The sequence below is a fragment of the Eptatretus burgeri genome, chromosome 15 (assembly GCF_056783735.1).
Source record: "Eptatretus burgeri isolate ZD-2024b chromosome 15, Ebu_testis_v1, whole genome shotgun sequence".
NCBI classification, from domain to species: Eukaryota; Metazoa; Chordata; class Myxini; order Myxiniformes; family Myxinidae; genus Eptatretus; species Eptatretus burgeri.
The window spans coordinates 14,245,330-14,269,049 of NC_140975.1; the positions used below are offsets into that span (position 1 = coordinate 14,245,330).

At 44.3% G+C, this 23,720-nt stretch overlaps 1 protein-coding gene across 3 annotated transcripts in view; it reads right to left on the reverse strand.

The window, feature by feature from the left end:
* Positions 1-474: 474 nt before the first annotated feature.
* Positions 475-23,720, reverse strand: part of LOC147011574 (hepatic and glial cell adhesion molecule-like) — a 35,368-nt gene continuing 12,122 nt past the window's right edge. For all 3 annotated transcript variants that reach the window (XM_085857046.1, XM_085857045.1, XM_085857047.1), the window contains exons 5-6: positions 8,667-8,689; positions 475-4,696 (exon numbers count right to left, since the gene is read on the reverse strand). In XM_085857046.1, the coding sequence (XP_085713172.1) occupies positions 4,559-4,696; positions 8,667-8,689 (161 nt within the window). In that variant the 3' untranslated portion in view covers positions 475-4,558. The remainder of the gene's footprint in view (positions 4,697-8,666; positions 8,690-23,720) is intronic.

A 23,720-nucleotide genomic window follows, 5' to 3' on the forward strand; every position in this document is an offset into this window, starting at 1 on the left:
AAAAGTGTACCCCTTTGTTTTTCAATACTGTTTGGATGGGTATACCAAGGAGTACACCTATCTAGGTTAAGGACGTCATAAAGGGAAAAAACAACATGCATGAATTAACAAGGAGAAAAAGACGTAAAATGTCATAGCTCCCGTGGTTTTAGTAATTTTGCTGTACTGAGTTAAAGGGCTAGACTATATTTACAAGATTTATGTGTATGAGCAACTGACTTGAGTGGTCATGTGACATACAAGAACCTTTGTGACATGTGATATTTGCCAAGTTTCAACAAATTCAGACCATGCATCACCCTTCCCTCACAGCATTTTTGAAGAATCATGCATGAAAACGTTTTTATAGCAAAGTGTTAGTGTACCAAACAACCAAACTATGCCTGGGTCTAAAAAGACCCACAAATTAATTCTCGAGTTAAAATTTTAAAAATCATTTCTCCCAATCCTGAACCAAAAAACCCCAAACACACACAGGAATATGTAATACCCTTTATTTGAAGCACATATGAAGGATCTTGCATCGAAAAAAAAATTATTACAATGTTATAGTGAACCAAACAATGATTCTGGGCAATGTGATGGGGTAAGTTTTTTTTCAAAATAACCACCCCCCCCCCTCCGATCCTGAATGGAAAAAAAAACACACAGAAACATTCATCTCCCTTCGCTCGCAGCATTTATGAAAAATCATGCATGAAAACGTTTTCATCACAAGGTTATCGCGTAACAAAAAAAAGATAGCCCCGAGTCTAAAAAGACCCACAAATGCATTATAGGGTGTCTTCGAGCGGTTCTATGTAGGGTTAAAATCATTATTTTATTTCAATTGAATTATATACCTGAACACTGCATGGGGTAATGTGCTATATGAACTCTCGAGTTATCTCTACCACCAAAGGTGGATGGAGGTTATGTTTTTACCCTTGTCTGTCTGTGTGTGTGTGTGTTTGTCTGTGAGCAGGATATCTCACAAAGTTATGGAAGGATTCGGACTAAATTTGGTGGACAGGTTGGGTGTGGGACAGGATGCAGTGATTAGATTTTGGTGAAGATCTGGATGTAATAATTTTGAGACATTATAAGTGATTCTTCACCATGGAGAGATAGGGTCAAAATAATATATAAAGCACGATGTCTCAAAAGGTTGCTGATGAATTCAGATGTATCTTGGTGGTCAGGTTGGGTGTGTGAGAAGGACAAATTAAATCGATTTTGGTGAAGATACGAGTATGAGAAGTTAAAAAAAAAATTCAAATGATTCTTCACCTCCATTGAGAGATAGGGTCAACAAAAACTGTGCAGCATGATATCTCAAAAAGTTGTGGACAAGTTACAACAGAGTGAGGGGGATGAGTCTGTTAGGTGACAAGAACAAGCCGATTAGATTTTGGTTCTGATCCAGCCTATCAGTGCAATACAAAATGTAAACTGTTCAGCCTGGCGGAGGTATGCAATCTACCGAGTGCAGTTTTGGTTTTTACTGTTTTTTACAAGTTGTTTTTCCTTTACATCGCTAATTTTAATGTGAATATGTACAGGAAAATGTGACATCCACAGTCATTCAGGATAACCTCCTTCAATAAAGAAGTAAAAGACAAGACCGAAGAAAGGTTATAAAAAAAGAGAATTTAAAAATTGATTCAGTCCTTGAACTGCTGAAGGTTGTAGGTTGTTGGGAAGGCAGAGAGAGGCAGTTGAAGACAGACTATTATAGTATAAGTAAAGGAAAGACGAAGAACATTTATTGGTTCTGTATGAATGTAGGGTCACATAATAAGAATGGTTAACTGAAGCCAGGTGAGTAGAACGTGGAAGTATGATGGAAACTATAACTGTAACTGAAAATTCTGTAGAACAATGCCATGGCAGTGACAGTAGAAGAGGAATAGAAAGAAAACTGCTCTACTCTAGGTTAGGAGATGAGGGCTGACATCACATGGGCTTCACAAGCAAGTCAAATTTCCTTAACCTGTACTCCATTAAGAATACACAGCACAAATGGTCCAAGTTTGTGAGAAATATTCCATCAAGGGGTAAACTTGAGATTTGGAGTCAACAATGAGGAATAACTGGTATTTATGGCTCAGAAGAGAAATTCTAATTTCAAAGAAGCCTTTCAGGCAAAAGCTACAACATGGGGCTTCCAGGAGAGATCAGAGGGAATTTCATTTCCCTGAATGCTGATGATGGATATCTGTGAGATGGATGGATGTGCTACACACGAAAAGAGGAAATGATGTTTTTGACTTTATTCAGCTTCAAGTGGATTTTCCATTGCAATCTTATTGTTCTTGTAAGGATTAATATTTTTATTACAGGCAAATGTTGTGGAGACAATTCCAAGAAAACTGTTTTCGCTAGCTCTACAAAACTTTGACACATTTTTGATGCCTACGTAAACTATACTTGAGGAATTTTGTTTTTGCAGTTTTGACTTACTTTGGCTGCCAATGCCTGATGTCATAAACTTAAAACATCTTCTTCTCTGAAAGTGCTTGACCGATTGATACAAATTTTATAAATATGATCCACGACATATGTGGAATTTTTATTTTTTGAGAATGATGATGTCATGAGTCATGTGGTTTGGCAGCCATATTGGATTTAAAGAAAAACTTCAAAAATCTTCTTCCCTGAAAGCAATCAATGGAAAAATTTATACAAATGAGGATATAAGTTTGTGAAACAATGAGGATATAAGTTTGTGGAAAAAAACGTCATTGGTCCCATCGTTTGGTGGCAATATTGGATTTTCAAATAAAATTTAAAGAATCTTCTCCGAAACCGCCTATCCAATTGAGACGAAACTTGAAATATGCAGTATGATCGCATACCCATGTCAAAAAAGTGTTGAAATGTATGGCATCACAAGATATGTGGTTTGGCAGCCATATTTGAATTAAAAAGAAAACTTTATAAACCTTCTTCAAAACCAATTAACTTGTCGAAAATAAACTTTACAGGTATGATTGACTACCCAAGAGGAAAGTTTATTGACAGTGATGATGTCATCAGTCATGTGGCTTGGCAGCCATATTGGGTTGAAAGAAAAACTTCAAAAATCTCCCTCTCTGAAACCACTTAACCGATCCATGCGAAACTTCAAACATATGAACGCACACACATGTGGAATAAAAATGAAAAACAATGACATCATCAGACACATGGTTTGGCAGCCATATTGGATTGAAAAGAAAACTTTAAATATCATCTTCTTCTTCGAAACCTTTTAACCGATCGATATGAAACCTTACAGATATGGTTGACTTTGCATGCGGAAAGTTTGTTGACTTTGATGACATATCATCAGTCACATGGTTTGACAGCCATATTGGATTGAAGGGAAAAAAATTTTCATTGTCTTCTCCTCAACAGTTTAACCGATCAATACAAAACTTCAAACATATGATTTTGTTCCCACGACCATGGCAATAATTGATGTCTAAATATAACTTTATTTGTATCAACAACACTAAAAGTACCGACCGAGCCTGGAATCCTTTCAATATGCTCACAGTTCTAGTTTGGGATCTGATTGGAATGGATCTTAGAGTAGAGATAAATGGAACTAGATTTTGAGCCACATTTCATGACAGAGTTAACAGTAAATCAATTATTTTACAGTAAATGATTTCTCAAAAGTCGAGAAACTATAATTCCAATGAAGGCAACTTATGCTCTTATTGTTCGGAGGTTACAAAAGGTGAAAACAACTACTCGTCACAAAAAATAAATGTTGAACCTTGCCACTTGCATGTAAGTAAACTTTGTGAAGTTCTCCAGCAACATTCAGGATATGCTCTCATTCATAAATCAAATTATTTCATGTAGTTTGAGAATTAACAAATTCAAAAAACTGGTCATTATTAATGTTTGGACGCATGCTGAATCCAATGAATGACAACGCATGACCGAGAAGTCATATTCATGTTCCCACATTAAGTTTGTGGAAGAACACCCATACATCAAAACTATGCACAGAGATTTAAGAAATGAGAATTAAATATTATTTTCATTAATCCCCTCAATTCTGAATCCTGGATTGGAAGAGGAAAGCAGGTCAATTTAATTATAAGGGCACTCGGTAGAGCCAGGCTGAACAGTTTATGTTTTGTATCCCACTGATAGGCCGGATCCAGACCTGAACCAAAATTGAATTGGCATGTTCTTGTCACAGGCACAACTCATTCACTTGGTAATGTTATAATAACTCATGCATAACTTTTTGATATATTGTGCTCCATATTGTTTTTGGCCCCCATCACTCAATAGTGAAGAATCACTTGGAATTATTTTTTTTTTATTGTCGTATCTGGATCCAGATCCTCACCAAAAACGAATCAGTTCTTCCTTGTCATACATCCAACCTGTCCACCAAGTTTTGCTGGAATCCGTACAAAACTTTTTGAGATATCATGCCATATATTATCTATAGCCCAATGAAGCCCATATCTATAGCCCAATATCGCAGAATGAAGCAAAGATGGTGGCACTGCAAAGCTTTCGATGGGCAAATGTCGAATTGCTCATCTGTCAATGATGTAAGTTAAGATTTCTACTTTTGAACCACAGCGTAGACACAGTTTTCTTCCCCTGAAGCCTGGGAAGCATCAACACAGTTTTCTGATTTTGTCACTGGAGAATCAGCCTTAATATCACTTAGGGTGGCATATGTCACCTCTCCTTCTTCCTTCTGAAAAAAAAAAACAGGGATAAATATGATATTAAAAGTAGTAAATGATCTGAATGTTCTTTATTTCATGCTGTTATGCTCTAGACTGACTGAAAACAATGGAAACTAGTAGGGCACTTGGTTGAGCACATACCTCGCCATGTAATGCCTGATCCAGGAGAACATATTGGGACCAATACATTTTTGAAATATCATGCTATCCAGTACTATACAGTTTTTAGCCCTATCTCTCAATGGTGAAGAATCACTTAATAAAATTCTAGTAGTCGGATCCAGATCCGGATCTTCACCAAAATCTAATCAGTTTGTCCATATCACACCTGTCCTGTCCAAAAAGAAACTGTCCAAAAAATTTCATCCAGATCTGTCCACAACTTTTTTGAGATATCCTGTACACAGACAGACAGACAGACAGGCAGAAAGAGGGTGAAAACAACCTCCTTCACCTTTGGTGGCGGAGGTAATGAGCAATCAAAGACTGCAAATCCCTGTCCAGACTTGTTTGGTGTAGTTTAATCACATGCATTTTATAGACGTGATCGCATTCAAATTGTACATATTTTTTAGATGTACTCATATTCTAATTGTACATACTTTATAGATGTACTCACATTGCAATTGTACATACTTTATCGATGTACTCGGTTGAAAAAGAGAATGTGTACTACTGGCTACCATGAGATGGCGTTTGTGGTCTACATTAGCACATTCTGAGTGGACAAACACACAAAGAGACAGAGACAGACAAACAGACCCAAATGCAATATCATCTCCTTTGGAGAGGGTAATGAGAATGGCACTTAGTGGATCGTGTACCTCTGCCAGACTGAACAGTTTACATTTTGCATACCATTTATAGGCTGGATTTGCATCCAGACCTTAACCAAAATCTAAGAATTGTGAGGAGGCATAGATCTGGGGAAGGGTATAAAACAATTTATTGAGTGTTGAAAGTTCCCAAGAGCACAGTGAACTCCATCATTAGGATATGGAAAGAATATGGAACTAACCAGACTCTTCCTAGACCTGGCTGTCCAACCAAACTGAGCAACCAGGCAATAACGACCTTGGTCAGGGAGGTGACCGACCAAGAACCCAATAACCACTCTGATAGAACTACACAGTTACTTGGCTAATATGGGAGAACCTGCTGGTAGGACAACAGTCTCTGCAGTAATTCACAAATCTAGACTTTGTGGGGGTGGCCAGCCGAAAGCCATTCCTGCGAAAAAGGCACGGAAAAGACTCTGAGAGCATGAAGCAAAAGATTCTGTGTTCTTATGAGATGAAAATTGAACTCTTTGGCCTGAATGCAAAGCGCTACATCAGGCAAAAACTGAGCACAGCTCATCACCCATCAAACACCATCCCGACTGTGAAGCATAGTGGTGGCAGCATCATGCTATGGGGATTATTTTCAGCAGCAGGGAATGAGAGACTTGTAAGGATAGAGGGACCAATAAATGGAGCCAAATACAGCCAAATACCAGAGAAGAACCTGCTTCAGAGTGCAAAAGACCTTGGACAGCGGCGAAGATTTGCATTCCAACAGGACAATGACCCCAAGCATACAGCAATAACTCAAAGCTATAATCATTGCGAAAGGTGCTTCGACAAAGTATTGATGAAGGTTGTTGAATACTTATGTAAGTTATATATTTCTGTATTTCATTTTCAATGAATACTAATAAATGTCAGTGTGTGTGTGTGTGTGTGTGTGTACGTGTGTGTGTGTGTGTGTGTGTGTGTGTGTGTGTACGTGTGTGTGTGTGTGTGTGTGTGTGTGTGTGTGTGTGTACGTGTGTGTGTGTGTGTGTGTGTGTGTGTGTGTGTGTGTGTGTGTGTGTGTGTGTGTGTGTGTGTGTGTGTGTGTGTGTGTGTGCGCGCGCGCGTCAGTATGTCTGTCTCCTCCATAACTCCAAAACCATAAAAACCTAGCAGCCTGAAACCTTGCATGCATACAAAGAAAACTACAAGTAAGTGCGAGTGAAAATTGAGTGTTTGGGTTAATGAAAACACCTCTGTTGAAGATAATTAATGGCCTTATTTAATTATATCCTTTATCAGGCACATCCTTGGCCACCTCGCTCTCTGGGGTCTTAAGGCATATCCGAGGTAACCTCGCTGGGGTCTGAAGCCACCCTGATTTTTGGCCTGCTCAAGCATGCCTCGATTTGGAACAGGCCACAACAATATCTCAACTATAAAGTTTTTTTTTTCACTTTCTCACTCTTGTTATCGAATGCCTGTTCATCGTAGCTACAAATCGCTAGATAGCTGCAATGCTTTTAAAACACCGAGAGATGCCAGCATTCATGGCATTATTTCGTTTCTGCACATGTCATAACCTCGAGAATCTCTTTAACTAAGCAGAATTACAAAATTTAGGCTCCAGAATGGAACTTAGCAGCAGTTTCGACTTCTAAAATCTGTTCATTTGTCTGATTCGGACATATTTGACATTTTGGGTGTCTCCGGGAGGTGTGTGTTTAATGTGACAGTTTGGTGATTGCAAATCATGTACCAAGTGAACTGTTTGTCACCAGCTTTATTGGAGTGCCTAAGCCACTTGGTGAGCGCTCTGCAATATTCACACTGTCACTGAATACTGTATGTTGATTGACTTGAACAATATTCAGAGGCCTCTCACCTGTGATGGCCTCACATTGTTCTGCAGTCACATCAGCATAGTTAAACGCAAATAACTAAATAAAAATAAATGTTTTGTTTACATCACGGCAGGATAGACAATAGGTACTCACACTCACCCAAAGCTGTCTAACCTGCATTTGAATCCCGACCCAGCTATAAACTGTCATCCTGGTGTTTCACAGGCAGGGTGATTCATCAAAGTGTGTGTCACTGGACTGGTCCTCACCTCTGCTGGAATCCCCACACCTCCCCTCTTCTTCCCTGCCCCTCCCCCCATTCCCGTCTCTCTCCTCTCCCTCTGTGTGTCACCTCCCCCCACACCTCTCTCTCTTCCCCCTCCCCCTCTCTTCCCCCTCCCCTTTTCTCCCTCTCTCTGTCTCTCTCTGTCTTTGATTGTACCTGAATGGTGGTTATGCACCTATCCAGATGGTTGTATATCCAGACAGTGGTTATCTCCATACATGTTTTGACTTTGGTTATGTCCTGATGGTGGTTATTTCCAGATGCTGGTTATATCCGGACAGACCCTCCCTTCAAACTACTTTATCTTGCCCTCCCCTCATGCTGCCTTCACGTCCCCTCCATTCACACTTCTTTCCCCCGTTTTCACCCTGCCTTCCCTTCCCTCACCCCGCCTCACTCCCCCACCCTTCCCCGCTCCCCCTTCCCTTCTTGGTCTCCCTACCTACTCAATCCCTCCCCTCACCCTGTCCTCCCTCCCCTCCTTCTTACTCCCCCCCCTACTACACCCCACACACCCGAATAATATTTCCATCAGCGAAGCGACGGGTTGCATTTGCTAGTTTCATTAAATTTATAAAAATTCCAAAAAACATGTCCACTTTTTTGCCAAAAACCTGTTTTCACTTTGTCATTATGGGGTTTTTTTGCAGATCGGTGACAAAATTTTTTAATTTAATCCATTTTAAATTCAGGCTGTAACACAACAAAATGTGACAAAAGTCGAGGGGTGTGGATACTTTCTGAAGGCACTGAATAATATGGTTTTTGGTGTTATGGTGAAGAATCACTTGAAAAAATACAAAAGTCCAGAATCACTTGAAAAAATAAAAGAAAAAACATTCTCGTATCCGGATTCGTACGTTCACCAAAATCGAAACAATTCGTCCTTGTCAAGCATCCAAACCGTCCACAAAGTTTCGGCCAAATCCGTCACCAAGTTTTTGAGATATCCTAATCAAAATCAAGCAGAGACACAAACACGAATGAAAACATAATTTTCGTCCACCTTCGGTGTGAAGGGGTGATAAAAAAATAACTGAAGCAGTGCTGTAACTATGGAATGAATGGTACTTACAGTATCCTGCAGAGGTGAAGTTCCTGAAATAAATCACAGCAGTTAATCACAAATCAAAATCGATAAATGATTACAATTCACATTGTCATACACTATATTTTTAAAATCTAACATAATATCATTCGCTTGTGGACTTCAAATATCTCACGGGGCATTTTGAAGATAATCCACCATTGTGTGTCCGAGACAAATTCCACATCACCCTGCTCGGAAGGCAATGGAAACCCACCCAGAGTGTTTCTAGCAAAGCATGAGACTTTATCAGAAAAATAACCCTGCTGTAAAGGGGGTCAGAGGGGTCGGGGTTCGGGAGGGAGGATGACAAAATAAAAATGATAATCCATCCATCCATTAGAAACAGACTCTGCAAAGCAGTGGTGTGGCCGAAGCAGTATCCTTGGCTATTGAAAACAATCCTGGACAGGTCACCGTGCCAATACTGGATACCAGCAAGCTGGCATTCATTTTGCTGACCTCGGAAGGATGACAGGCAGTCAACCCCACATGGTATTAATTCAACAGCTGAGGGGGATTTGAACTCAGGACCCTAGATAAGCTCACCACCATAACCATTAAGAGTATTGCCATGTATGCGATAAATTGGCCACGGCCATATCAACCGGTTTACATCAACCAGTCTCCAATCCTATCATCAATCAACGTTGTCATCCTAGGACCCAAGAACCGAGGAATCTGACCTTCACTAAGACTTCACTTCACCAATATCGACACCTGTTAACATTACCATGTGTTTCCAACATGATGAACATATTATTAACTTCACTTCTGCACATGATGGTTAAATGACATCAGTATTGAAATGTGAACATGTCTAAAAGATTTTTTAATTAACATTTCTCAATTATAGTCACAAAGTTGCATTACAACGTACAGTACATGCAGGACGTTACATTTCCAGGATGACGTTGTTAGCAGGAGGAGGAGATTGGGACCATACTCTGTGCAGAGCGTTGGTGCTGCCTAAGCAGTCCCCTTGGCTATTGGGTACAATTCTGGATGGGTCACCACTCCAACACAGTATACCAGCAAGCTAGCACTAATTTTGCAAACCTCAGAAGGATGACATGCAGAGTCAACCCCACCTGGTATTAATTTAACAGCCAAGTGGGATTTGAACTCAGGATCCTAGGATCCCAAGCCCAACGCCCTAACCATGAAGCCAACACTTGGCATAATGATATAATCCTTGTGAAATAAATAATGTCGATTTGGCTTCAACAGTGAAAATGACATTTTAAAGTTCTGGGTGATCCTGAGTGATGGTGGTAATAACAATCACCATAATTAGGCATAAAATTAGTTGAAGACCAAAGAAGATAACTGACAGTTTCACCCTGGAAGAGAAAACCAATTTGTGAAAAATTATCTCTTTCACAGTTCGTGAGTTACAGGTGAAACAGTTATGGTTTGGAAATGGAACTTGGTTTTGATGGATGGTGTCCAACTAAACACAGGTGGCAAGAAGATAATGACGTCAATCGAGAAACATCAACACGAAATGTTCTCATCGTCGACTGATTGATTATTTTACAACATAGTTAATCACAGACAATTTCACAGAAAACGTTTCATAATCATACAGGTGAGTTCTCAAAACAGGTCAGAACTTTAATGAACAAACTAGCATTATCATTTTATTTTGTATACATAGTCAAGGCTCGTGGAAGAGCTAGTACTAGTACACTGAATGGATCAGCACACAAGGAACAGCAGAGAGAGAGAGAGAGAGAGAGAGAGAGAGAGAGAGAGAGAGAGAGAGAGAGAGAGAGAGAGAGAGAGAGAGAGAGAGAGAGAGAGAGAGAGAGAGAGAGAGAGGGGGAGGGGGACCAACAGCAGAGCCAAAGACCAAGACAGAGGGAGGCGGACAAACAATGGATGTACAGAGGAATTGGAGGGAGGTGGCAGGAGAGGCTGCATAGGGTGAACAATATAGACACAGAAGGGAACACTCAGGAAGGAAAACTGGATATTTGGATGAAGGATGAGGTATGTCATGGTAGAAGATGGAGTCATCAGCAAATAGATAAAGAGGATTTTCCAGGGAGTCAGAGATATCATTGATGAATATCAGGAATAGGGCTGGGCCCAGAACACTGCTTTGGGGCACTCAGCCTTCACAAGGAGAGCAGATGAAAGGATTCCGTGGAGTGCATCACGTTGTCTAAGAGAGTAGACAAAGTCAGGAAGCATGTGTGGAGTTGGTGTTGGATGCCATAGGCAGACAGTTTGGAGAGCAAGGCAGGATTCCAGACTGTACCAAAAGCACGAATGTCCAGAGAAACGGCACTGATGTCATGTCTGATATTGAGGGCCTCGGTCCATTGTTGAGAGAGTAGAAGCAGCATGTACAAGGTGGAGTGGCCTGGTGTGAAACCAAATTGATGATCTGAGATGAGGCTTTTGGAGAAAGCATGATTTCTTATCAACCGCAATGATGGATTCCATGACCTTGCTGATGATTGGAACTAAGCCGATAGGTCTGCAGTTAAAGGGAACAGTTTTTGCACCTTTTATATTGGTATTGCAGTGATGCTGGGAGATTTTCTGGCAGATTGAAGATGACCTAGCACAAATGAGAAGGTGAAAATTGCAGAGAGAGGATGTGTAAGAGCAGCAGAGCAGGTTTTGAGGACATGTGCGCCGATTCCAACCAGTCCAGTGGCAGAGTTAGAATTGAGGGTTGATGGAAACTTGTCCACCTTCTCAGTTATGACTAGAAAGGGTGGGTACAGAAAGTGAGGGAAGGGGGACATAAGATTTGGAAGCAAACACAGAAATGAAGCTTTCGGTCTTCTCATGAGCAGAGTCGGCTGTGGTGCTATTTGAACAGAAGGAATGGATAGAAGAGGAGCACACACCAGAGACCGATCAAGCAAGGTGCCAGCAGGTTTTAGAGGAGGGAGACAAGTTTGAAAATTCATTCTTGAGGTTTGACATATGTTGTTTTCTGGCTCTCCTGAGAGTGGACACACACTTGTTGTCAGATTGCCTTCTGAGATTGCCTTCAGTCAGATTTGCCTTCCATGAGGTGAAGGCAAGTTGTTTCAGAGCAAATGCCTCACCACAGGATTCAGTGTAACATGGGCAGGAAGGGTAGGATAATTGAAGACGAGATCGGATGAATCTGTATGTGAGAGAGAGTAGGTTTCTGTGGAAGAATTTCCAGGCTGAGTTAACATCAGGGGCAGTAGATATTAGACGAGGCAAAATCTGTGAAAATGTGTCTATTTAAGGTGCTGAAGGCAAATGGTGTTAATTTATGCAATACAAGCTATTTCGGGGTATTGAGGGGTGCTGAACTCAAATCTGATGTATGCACAGCTCAAAAATGGCCGATAATGCCTTAAGATTGAGAAATCCAAGATGGCCAACAACGACGGGCTGAAATGTATTTATGTTCATATCTTTTTGACTAAACAAGGTAGAAACTTGAATGAAATGTGCTTTTGTATGTTTTCATAAAAGGGGCATCCAATGCCATATTCAGTTTTGATATAAAATGTGAAGAGACTGATTGAAGATGAATAATTCGTCGACCAGATAAGATCCACAAGCAGGTTGATCCTACGTGTCCAGGAATAATTTACTCAGTTTGCAGTTTTTTCTCATTGAAGATATATCCAATATAATATAATCCAAATACGAATAATATAATATATAATAATAATAATAATATGTGAGGGCTCACAACCCCACAGGCACCCTGTGGACCGTCCACTTCCTGTTTGCTAAGCCGTTAGCTGTTAGCTAGACGCCAATTACATTGCACAGATGGTCGACAAACTGACTACCGACAGATTTCAGCAGCCCATGAAAGATACGTGTCAGGTCAGGTTCGATCTGTGACCTGCTACAGGTACCATGTAAACCTGTACTAACCTGTTCCATGGTCGGGTTGTCGGCGACTAAACCGTCTCCCCCACCAGGTTTTCTGGTGAGGAGGGTGTTTGGATATGGACACCCAGCAGGATTAAAAACAAAACCTGTCAAAGGGCGGAGGAGCTCCTTGTGAGCCAACGGCCATCCATATCTAGTGCCCAACTGTGTCTGCGGACGTCCTCCTGCAGTTGGGTCACTTCTTATTAGGAGGTTGGTGGCAGGATTTGCCCTCCGGCCACCGTAAAACCCTTCATTCCGCAAAATGCAAAAACGCAAAAAAATCTGAAAACCCACTCCGTGGGAGTACCTCCTGTGCAGCTTCCCTTCGCAGGGCAGCTCACCAGATGACGGGATTGGGGCAAAGCCTTCGGGACCCCCAATCTTTGATAGGAGGGAAACCACGGGGTAACATCCCTGGGTGAGATTGCGGGAGAGTGTGTCGGAGTGGTGCTGAGGTGTCGTCCACCAGACGGCGGTCTCCTTGGGTTAACCTGAGGCGGTCCCTTCGGGTGGGTGCCTGGAATGTCCTATCCCGAAGAGAGGATGATCACCTGTCTCTGTTATCATCTGAGCTCAAGCGTTTGGACATCGGGATTGCAGGTCTCTCTGAGGTTCGGAGACCGGATTGCGGCGAGATAATGGTGGGTGGTTACACCTACTATTGGTCTGGTCGCTCTGATGGTTACCATACCCAAGGAGTTGCTGTAGCTGTGTCCAATAAGCTGACCCCAATGATAATTGAGGTAACACCGGTCAACGAGCGTATTATGAGATTAAGGATTCGTCACTCCTTCGGTGTCATTTCCCTGGTCTCTGTTTATGCTCCGACTGAGGCGAGTGATCTCACCGTGAAGGATGCATTCTACGCCACACTCGAGTCTGTGGTTGATCAGTGCCCCAGACGAGATACACTTCTAGTCTTGGGGGATTTCAATGCATCGACTGGAACTGATAGTGATGGTTATGAGGTGTGTGTTGGTCCCCATGGGTCAGGAACTATGAACCAGAATGGCACTAAGTTCCTTGACTTTGCAAGAAGTCATGGACTTAGGGTGGCTGGTTCATGGTTTCAGCGCCCACAAGCTCATCGCTGGACTTGGTATTCCAACGCTGGCGGTGTGGCAAAGAAGATTGACCATGTCCTCATTGACGGTCGTTGGAGGATGATCCAGAACTGCAGGGTCTACCGGAGTGCTCAGTTCCTCAATACTGACCACAGGCTTGTTGTAGCAACTCTAAAGCTGCACCTTAAATCCTGGAGAATGGTACCATCCCAGCCGAGGCTGGATGTTGCCAAGCTCAGGGATGAAAGAGTAGCTGAGGAGTTTGCGAACAGGCTGAGTGGACACTTGGTGGGTCTGGGTGCTTTGGGGGGGGTCTGGGTGCTTTGGGGGGTCCTGAAGAGTTGTGGAGCGCCTTCAAGACCACCGTCCTTGATGTTGCCGGTGGATGCCTTGGAGCTCACCACAGGGCAAAGAAGAATTTTGTCTCTCAAGGGACACTGGATACCATTGACCAGAGTCGCAGGGCCAGGCTGAATGGCAGAGCTGAGCTGTTCAGGGAGCTGAGGCGTAAAACTGTACGTGCACTGAGGTTGGACAAGGAGGCCTATGTGCGAGGAATCTGTGAGGGGGTAGAGCATCACCTGTGGACAGGTGATTCTCGTCCCGCTTACAGGGGAATTCGCGCATTACGTTCATCCAAGCCCATCCCTCGGAGCACTACAGTTCGAGCAGAGAGTGGTAGGCTCTTGACAGAGGAGTCTGAAGTGAAGGCCCGCTGGGCCGGTTACTTTGAGTGGTTGTACCAGGCTGATCCCCCAACTATCGAGTTGGACGTCAAGGGTGTTACAATCCCTGTTGCTGAACCTCCAATCAACTGTGGTCCACCCATGCTTGTGGAAACACGGGCTGCGGTGAACCAGTTGAAACGGGGCAAAGCTCCAGGGATCTGTGGCATCCATGCCGAACTTCTCAAGGCTGGTGGAAATGCTGCACTCGTGTCGTTGCATGCAGTTTTGTGCTCTGCCTGGAACACAGGCATCATCCCAACTGACTGGAAGAGGGGCCTTGTTGTCCCTCTCTGGAAAGGGAAGGGTGATCGCCAAGACTGCAACAACTACCGAGGGGTGACGCTGCTCTCAGTGCCGGGCAAGATCTTTGCTCGGATAATTCTCGATAGGGTTCGCCACCATCTGCTTGAGCACCAGCGTCCAGAGCAGTCAGGCTTTACACCAAAGAGGTCAACGATTGACCGTATCCTTGCACTTCGTGTCCTCACCGAACGCAGACGAGAGTTTTGGCAGGGGCTGCTTGCAGCCTATGTTGATCTCTGTAAAGCGTTCGATTCAGTGAATCGGGATGTCCTCTGGAGGATTCTTGGTCTTCGTGGGGTGCCACCAAAACTGATCGATCTGATGTCTGAACTCTACTCTGGTACTGAGAGTGCTGTGAAGTGTGGTGGTACCATCTCTGACTTATTTCCAGTTGTTACTGGAGTCCGTCAGGGATGTGTACTTGCCCCCACACTTTTCAGCACTTGTATGGACTGGATTCTAGGGAGGATGTCGGAGAGATCAAGTTGCGGTGCGTCATTTGGGAATGTCAAGATCTCGGACCTTGACTTTGCAGATGATGCAGTCATCTTTGCGGAGACTTTAGACATCCTCTTGGGGGCCCTCGAGGTGCTGAATGAGGAGTCGGAGCCGTTGGGATTACGGGTTTCTTGGGTCAAAACTAAGATCCAGGCTTTCGGTGACATCTTGGATGCTGCTGTCCTGTCTGTGTCTGTTTGTGGTGAGAATGTTGAGGTCGTGGAGAGATTCACTTACCTTGGCAGTGATATTCATGTCTCTGCTGGCTGCGAGTCAGAGGTCAATAGACGTCTGGGTCGGGCCTGGGGAGTCATGGATTCACTGGATCATGGGGTGTGGCGCTGCCGGTACCTGTGCGGGAGGACGAAAGTCCGAGTCTTCAGGTCCTTGGTACTTCCAGTCTTGCTCTATGGGTGCGAGACTTGGACTCTGACCAAGGATCTGAGACGGAGACTTAATTCCTTTGGTACCAGGTCTCTTCAGAGAATCCTTGGCTATCGCTGGTCGGATTTTGTGTCCAACGAGCGGTTGCTGAGAGAGACTCGGATGAGATTTGTTACCTGCATAGTCCGTGAGCGTCAGTTGCGGCTGTATGGACATGTGGCTCGTTTTCCTGACTCTGATCCTGCTCACCGGATTCTCTCAGCGAGGGAGTCTCATGAGTGGAGGAGGCCAGTGGGTCGACCACGTGCCTCATGGTTGCAACAGGTTGACCATCATCTCAAGGAGATGGGGATGGGCCTGGCATCTGCCTGGGGGATGGCCAGACGGAGGCCCCTGGAGTACCGGCGGAAAGTGGACGCAGCGACGTGCTGTTCTGGCACATGCTCCCATACCTGACCTGATGAAAGAGTACCCGGCAGCTCTTGCATTTGATGACCCGAATGCTGAATTCTGGTGGGACTATATGACTATGGACAGCATCCTACTCTGCTTCACAAGAGCGCAATGTGATGGATCATGGGATTTCCACCTATATGCGTTCAAACGTATGCTGCCATTCTTCTTCAGGTACGATCACGAAAACTACGCCAGATGGGGTACTGTATACCTGGCTGAGATGTCGGTTCTCCCACCAGAAGTCCCCGTTGAGTTCCAGGAAGGCAACTTCGTAATAAAACGCACTGATCGATGCTTCAATCAGGTTTCGACAGACCAAAGTACGGAATGGCTAAACGCTACAGGAAAGAAGAGTGGAGGATTAGTAGGTATCACCAGAATAGCATCCACACTCAGTAGATGGACATTGTCATATAATCTGAGAACAGTCATAGCTTCTCAGACAACAGCAATGCTGGGACTGCCAATGGATGATGATGATGAGTACACACAATGAGTGCATGAGAAGTAGGATGAAGAAAGACGACTCTGATGAAGGCAGCATAGTTGTATCGTTAATACATCATGGCGTATTTCAAAGTGGCGGTGACACATTGAAGAACATAACCACCAAGGATGTGGTAACGCCTGTGATTCAAGAATCTCTGCTGAGTGCAGAACACCTTGGACAGGCGCAAATGAAAGTCTTCGTGAACAAACGTCTGTGTGAACCTCCAGATTTGGATCTGGAGGATCCAGCACCTGGATCTGAAATCACCCATTAAAAAGAATAAGGCCAAGACATATGCCTCTTTGTACGAAGTTGTGCAACTTTCCAAGGGCAAGCAAACCACTATCAAAGTGGACAAGAACATTCTACAAAGGCTCATAACAGCTTATAGAGCAGGGCACAAGGTAAACCCAGAAAACATCCTCAAGCATGAACTCATGATCATCCCACTATCTTTGGCCACAACTAGTGGTAGTCTACATTCCACCAACAAGTCTGTGTTAGCAAACATACTGACGCAACAAGTCCAAACTCCTGCAAATGTTACACTCGATGAACCCAGCTGCCTGCTCATTGATGGCCAAGCACTCATGATGGCACTTGGAAAGCCGCCTGACATTGGAACGTTTAATGACTATGCCAACACATTTGCTAACAATGTGTTGAAGATGGGAGCTAAATACCAGAGGATCGACATAGTCTTCGACAGGTATCAAGGAGAATCAATCAAAGTAGTTACCAGGACCAAACGCAAGCAGCGCCACTGACCGGTACGTCGTCAAATAGACAACGAGCCTTCAGTTCCTCTCCCATCAGACTGGTCTAGCTTCATGGCACTCGAGGAAAATAAAGCAGATCTCGGTTTACTACTTTCAAACCATCTGATTGAACACACCATGAGAGATGGACCAGTGGTTGTAGTAGCAAGGGGGTTCACCGAAGCGACCACTGTGTGATCCAGATCTTGAAGTCTCTCTGAGGGCTGACCACGAAGAAGCTGATACCCGGCTGATTTTGCACAGCATCCATGCTAATATGGAAACGATAGTTGTATCAGTACGTGATACAGACGTGCTTCTTCGACTTCTAGCACACTATGACAGAATGGAATGTACATGTCTCTACATGAAAGCTGGGATGTCGAAGGCTCCAAAGTATTTCCCAGTACATGAAATTCGCATGTTGCTATCTGCTGGTCAAGTGGACACACTACTTGCCTTCCATGCCGTAACCGGCTGTGATAGTGTGTCTCAGTTCAGTTTCCACGGAAAGAAAACAGCCTGGCAGGTGTTCCAGCAACATCATACTGATCTGATTGGCCGAGGCAAGGGTCCTCTCACCGAAAACATAGCTATATCAACAGAGAAATTCATCTGTAAGATATATGGCGTGCCCGAGGTCGATACATGCAACAAAGCACGAGTCGAGTTGTTTTGTATCGGTCGTGCACAAGAGACTCTGCCACCAACCTCAGATGCAGCAAAGTTTTACATCATGCATTCACACTATCAAGCAAGTGTCTGGAACCAAGCACACTCACCATATCCTGCTCTTCCTCCAGTGACCGAAATGGGATGGATGCACCTGGACGGTCAGTTCGTGCCACGGCTACTCTCTCTCTGCCACCTACCCGAAAGCATGCAGGGAGATCACCTCATGTGGTTGTACGAAGGGGTGCCTCAGCCAACGCTGCAGGAAATTCGCATGAAATGCATCGAGGCATGCAACTGCAGGAAACTTGGCGACAACTGCCGGAACAGTCATGACGACCGGGAACAAGTTCATGTGTGCACATCTACCTGTACACACAATGAAGGACTGTATATAACGCTCTAACTATATGATATATGATATAGACTCTGACTGATATAGACTATATGATGAACTCGTGCAATTCATGCAAGATTAAATCAAAAATTCTTGTCATTGTTCTCGTGTAACAAATAAACAAATTGCTTGTCAAATGTTGGTTTACGTCGAAGCGCGTCAGTGTTATTTGGGGGTACCTTACTTTGCTAAGCCAAAATGGGTATTGCATCCCACTTATATGTTTCCTGCTAACATTTAAATCATACGTAGTGCCTCTGGGCTTTAAAAAATGGGTGGTCTGTGTTCCTGGTGGGGAGGGTGAGAGATGGTGCTTGTGGATCTTATCTGGTCAACGAATTATTCATCTTCAATCAGTTTCTTCACATTTTATATCAAAAATGAATATGGCATTGGATTCCCCTTTTATGAAAACTTACAAAAGCACATTTCATTCAAGTTTCTACCTTGTTTAGTCAAAAAGATATGAACATAAATACATTTCAGCCCGTTGTTGTCGGCCATCTTGGATTTCTCAAATTTAAGGCATTATCGGCCATTTTTGAGCTGTGCATACATCAGATTTGAGTTCAGCACCCCTCAATACCCCTAAATAGCTTGTATTGCATAAATTAACACCATTTGCCTTCGGAAAGTTGATTTTTGGAAAATTGACCTGGACTATATGGGAGACCAGTCCTGAAGAGAGATGGTTGCTTGCAGTCCCTGCAATTCTGCCTGCATAAAATACCAGACTCACCAACATTGAGGTAGCTCTCTGAGAAAAGCCAGATAGATGTTGACTTTGACAAGCATATGATCAGATGAACCAATTGGAGTTGAGGAAGCGCAGGAGACATTTGCTGGAAAATTTGTCATCACCAAGTCCGGAAGGAAGGATTTGCCAATGGGAGAAATCCGGGTTGGAAAGTTCACAGATTGAGTCAATTCCATGGAGTCAAGTCCTTCGCTGAAGTGCCATGGCTAGTGAGGGAGGTACCAACATCCAGCCTCATTCCATTGTGACAATTGAAATCGCCACATATGAGGAAGAGAGTTGGGGTGAGTGGTTAAACGATTGTCCATGACGTCTGACAAAGGGACATAGATTGGGATGTCACTTTTACGAGGCCAGTGCAACACACAGATGAACAAGTGGTTGGAGCAGAAGGGAAGTCACAGCCAGAGATACTCCTGGGGGTTGGGAGGTGTAAGATCAGTACAAGGACAGTGGGAAATTGAGCTCTTGATGTAAAGTGCAACTCTACTGCCGGGGCAAGGTTCAGACCTATCGATTCAGAGGAGACAATAACCGGGAAGTGACACGAAGGAGTCACGGACGTCCAGGAGGAGTAAGGATTATATGAAACACATGATGTCTGCTTTTTCAGCAGCAGCCTGGATTGAGAGATCTGTCAGGTTAGAGCAGAGACCTCAGATGTTTGAGGAATATTGTTAGAGATAGGGGGGAGGTGTTGGCAGGGTGTCAGATAGGGGCGAGTGGAGGCTTTGTGTTGGCAAGGTGAGGCTTTGTGTGGAAGGGTGGGGTGAAGGGGGAGGTTTGAGTGTGTGGTGTGGCAGAAGGTTTGAGTGTTTGTGATGCAGGCGAAAGTGTGAGTGTGTGTGTGTGATGCAGAGGAAGGTTTCTATGTGTGTGGTGTAGGAGATGGTTGGAGGGTAAGGGGTGGTGGAGAATGTGCGAGTTTGAGTGTGAGGGGTGGGGGGGATGGATTGTGTTTGTGGGGTGTGGGGGAAGGTTTGAGTTTCAAGGTGTGGGGGAAGGATTTTGTGTGTATGTGGTGTGCAGGAAGATTTGAGTCTGAGGGGTGCGTGAGAAGGTTTAATCATGTGGGGTGCATGGGAAGGTTTGTGTGTGGTGTGTGAGGGAAGGTTTGTGAGTGTGGGGTGCTGAGGAAGGTTTGTGTGTGGGGGGTTAGTTTTCATTGTGTGGGGTGCATGGGAAGGTTTAAGTGTGTAGGGTACGTGTGAAGTTTTTAGTGTGTGGAGTGCATGGGAAGGTTTAAGTGTGTGGGGTGCATGGGAAGGTTTAAGTGTGTGGGGTGCGTGGGAAGGTTTGAGTGTGTGGGGTGTGTGGGAAGGTTTAAGTGTGTGGGGTGCATGGGAAGGTTTAAGTGTGTGGGGTGCATGGGGAGGTTTAAGTGTGTGGGGTGCGTGGGAAGGTTTGAGTGTGTGGGGTGCGTGGGAAGGTGAGTGGGTGGGGTGCGTGGGAAGGTGTAAGTGTGTGGGGTGCATGGGAAGGTTTAAGTGTGTGGGGTGCATGGGGAGGTTTAAGTGTGTGGGGTGCGTGGGAAGGTTTAAGTGTGTGGGGTGCGTGGGAAGGTTTGAGTGTGTGGGGTGCGTGGGAAGGTTTAAGTGTGTGGGGTGCATGGGAAGGTTTAAGTGTGTGGGGCGCATGGGGAGGTTTAAGCGTGTGGGGTGCGTGGGGAGGTTTGAGTGTGTGGGGTGCATGGGAAGGTTTAAGTGTGTGGGGTGCATGGGAAGGTTTAAGTGTGTGGGGTGCATGGGGAGGTTTATGTGTGTGGGGTGCATGGGAAGGTTTGAGTGTGTGGGGTGCATGGGAAGGTTTAAGTGTGTGGGGTGCATGGGAAGGTTTAAGTGTGTGGGGTGCGTGGGAAGGTTTGAGTGTGTGGAGTGCATGGGAAGGTTTAAGTGTGTGGAGTGTGTGGGAAGGTTTGAGTGTGTGGAGTGTGTGGGAAGGTTTGAGTGTGTGGAGTGTGTGGGAAGGTTTGAGTGTGTGGAGTGTATGGGAAGGTTTGAGAGTGTGGGGTGCTGGGGAAGGTGTGTGTGTATGTGGGGTGTGGGGAAAGGTTTGTGTGTGTGGGAGCATTGGAAGGTTTGTGTGTGTAGGGTGCAGGGGAATATTTGAGTGTGAGAGGTTTCTTGCAGAACTCCCCCTCTTCATCCATCTATTCAAATTACTCATCCCTTCCCTCTCAACCCTCTCTTTTCCCATATCTTCAGAAAATCCATCACCGTTTCCCTTTCAACAATCTTCTTCTCCCTACATTCCTAAAGACCCCTCTCTTCATCAATCCCTCTTGTCATCAATCTGTTTTAATCCTTTTTTTGCCATCTATCCATATACAAGTAGTAATGCCCGGTGTTGCCTGGGCTTTCTTACAAATTTCCTGAATAGCTGTTAGCGGTTAGGGGTTAGCGGTTAGGGGTTAGGGTTAGGGTTGCAGTTAGGGTTAGGGTTAGCGGTTAGGGGTTAGCAGTTAGGGTTAGCGGTTAGGGTTAGGGTTGCAGTTAGGGTTAGGGTTAGCGGTTAGGGTTAGCGGTTAGGGTTAGGGTTAGGGTTAGCTGTTAGGGTTAGGGTTAGGGTAGGTAACCCTAACCCTAACCCTAACACTAACCCAAACCCTAACCCTAACCCTAACCCTAACAGCTTGGCGTTCCAGAGGTAAACAGCGCCTGGGGCAAAGTGGAAATTTGCATCCCCCGTCGGCCTTAAACTTGAGTGGATTTGAATGGAAAATCCCATAAGGGATATCGATTTATCGATTTTTTCGAATATCGGAAGTGTTATGGAAAAAATTTATAGCCAATGACCTAAGTTGGACCAAAAGCCATAATCGTACCGAATTTGAATGGAATCGGTTGGAGTTTGTGAAAATGCGTCAAAACGAATTTTGAGGGGCCTCTTAAGGAAGACAATAATATCATTATTATATGTGCCAAATCTTGTTTCCTTTCATGCAGTAACAAAAATCTGATGGTGGAACAAAGAAAGGAGTGTGCCGAAATATTAATATAGATTACTAAAACTCTCATCTTGTATATTCCCGAAATACAGCTAAAACAGTACACGAAAGCACAAAATTTTTAGGGACACCTTCCTCCTCATGTATGCCTGGTGTTGGCTTAATGGTTGGGGTGGTGGGCTTTGGATCCAAGGGTCCTGAGTTCAAATCCTGCTCAGCTGTTGAATTAATACCAGGTGGGGTTAACTCGGCCTGTCATCCTTCCGAGGTTGACAAAATGAGTGCCATCATGCTGGTATACTATGCCGGAATGGCGACACATCCAGGATTGTACCCAATAGCCAACGAGACTGCTTTAGCAGTACCAACGCTCTGCACAGAGTATGGTACCAATCTCCATCTCCTCCTCATTCACCTACGGTGTGGAGTATCAAGTTTCCTTCAAATCAGGCAACGAAAAAAATTATTTAAAAAAATCAATTCCGGATTCAGTCAAGTACTCTTTGGGAGTATTTGATCAATGCAAACAACCTCAGCGGTATAGTTTGCTGGAGCTATCTTTTTTTTTTCTTCTTGAAATGATTTTTTTTTCATCAACCGCTGTCACAACGGGAATCCAATGCTGTTGTCTAGTTCTTCTTAAACCTCTCCTCCCCTGCACCTTCCCACAGTGCAAACCATGCACTCAATGCAAAATGTATTACAGTACACACATTACATTGCAAAATACTCTCAATCAAAGCCATTTGCAAGGTAATTCCTGCATTAGTTGCGTAACCCACAATACGCCACTGCAGCACCACTGGGAGAGATCCTCCGAAAAACTACGGGGGTAGCCGCATGCAAGAGCCAGTTGCATAGCTGACCCTCTGAAAAGCTGTGGGATGCGCACACCAATGAGGAAGCAACACACGAGCGTCAGAGTGTTACCACGACCCTTGCTCTCTCGAAGCCACGCCTCACCCAGGGCCTGTAAAATATGGAGCACACCGAAGATCGTGTCTGATTTCCAGGGACCAGAGTGAGAAGACAAATGCCTGCCTGCTTGACTCACTGCTTGCCTGTTTGGTCCGAGAGACAGAGCAGATAAGTTACACTGAAGCGAGGCTCGGAGACTGAGCAGCGGCTCGAGTTACCTGGGATGCATCAGCCGACATACTAACTTGCCTGCTCATTCCTTTATGTTTCTAGTTTCCAATTTGTCCACATGAGTCACACAAAGGAGCTCTCGAACAGCCCTAAAGAGTGATCACCGATTAACCTCTTGATCCTTCTTGGCGAGGTACTGATATGCATTTCACATTTTTCCTCTCGAGCCTACGCTGCATCTGCCGCACCTCTCCCGAGCATATTGCACACACACCAACCCCATTCCCTCCCTTCCTTCCACTTTGGGACCAACATGAGCCCATTGGCTCGTGTCAGGTGAGCAAGAGACCGACCCGACACCCAGGACTTTCTCTCTAATTTCCCTGAAGCGATTGAGGCACACCTGTCTTGTGTGGAGATAAGATAATAATGTGTAAGGGGTTCGACATTCCGTAAGGGCTGAGTGTTTTCTCTGTGCCACTGCATCACTTGTGAATATTGCTTGTAAATATGTGCCTTTTATTTCTATAAACTGTTTCCAACCTGTGCGTTTGTCTGTTTTCTCATTGGTTAAACATAGCATATGTAATAAATAGACAGGAAGTTGTACC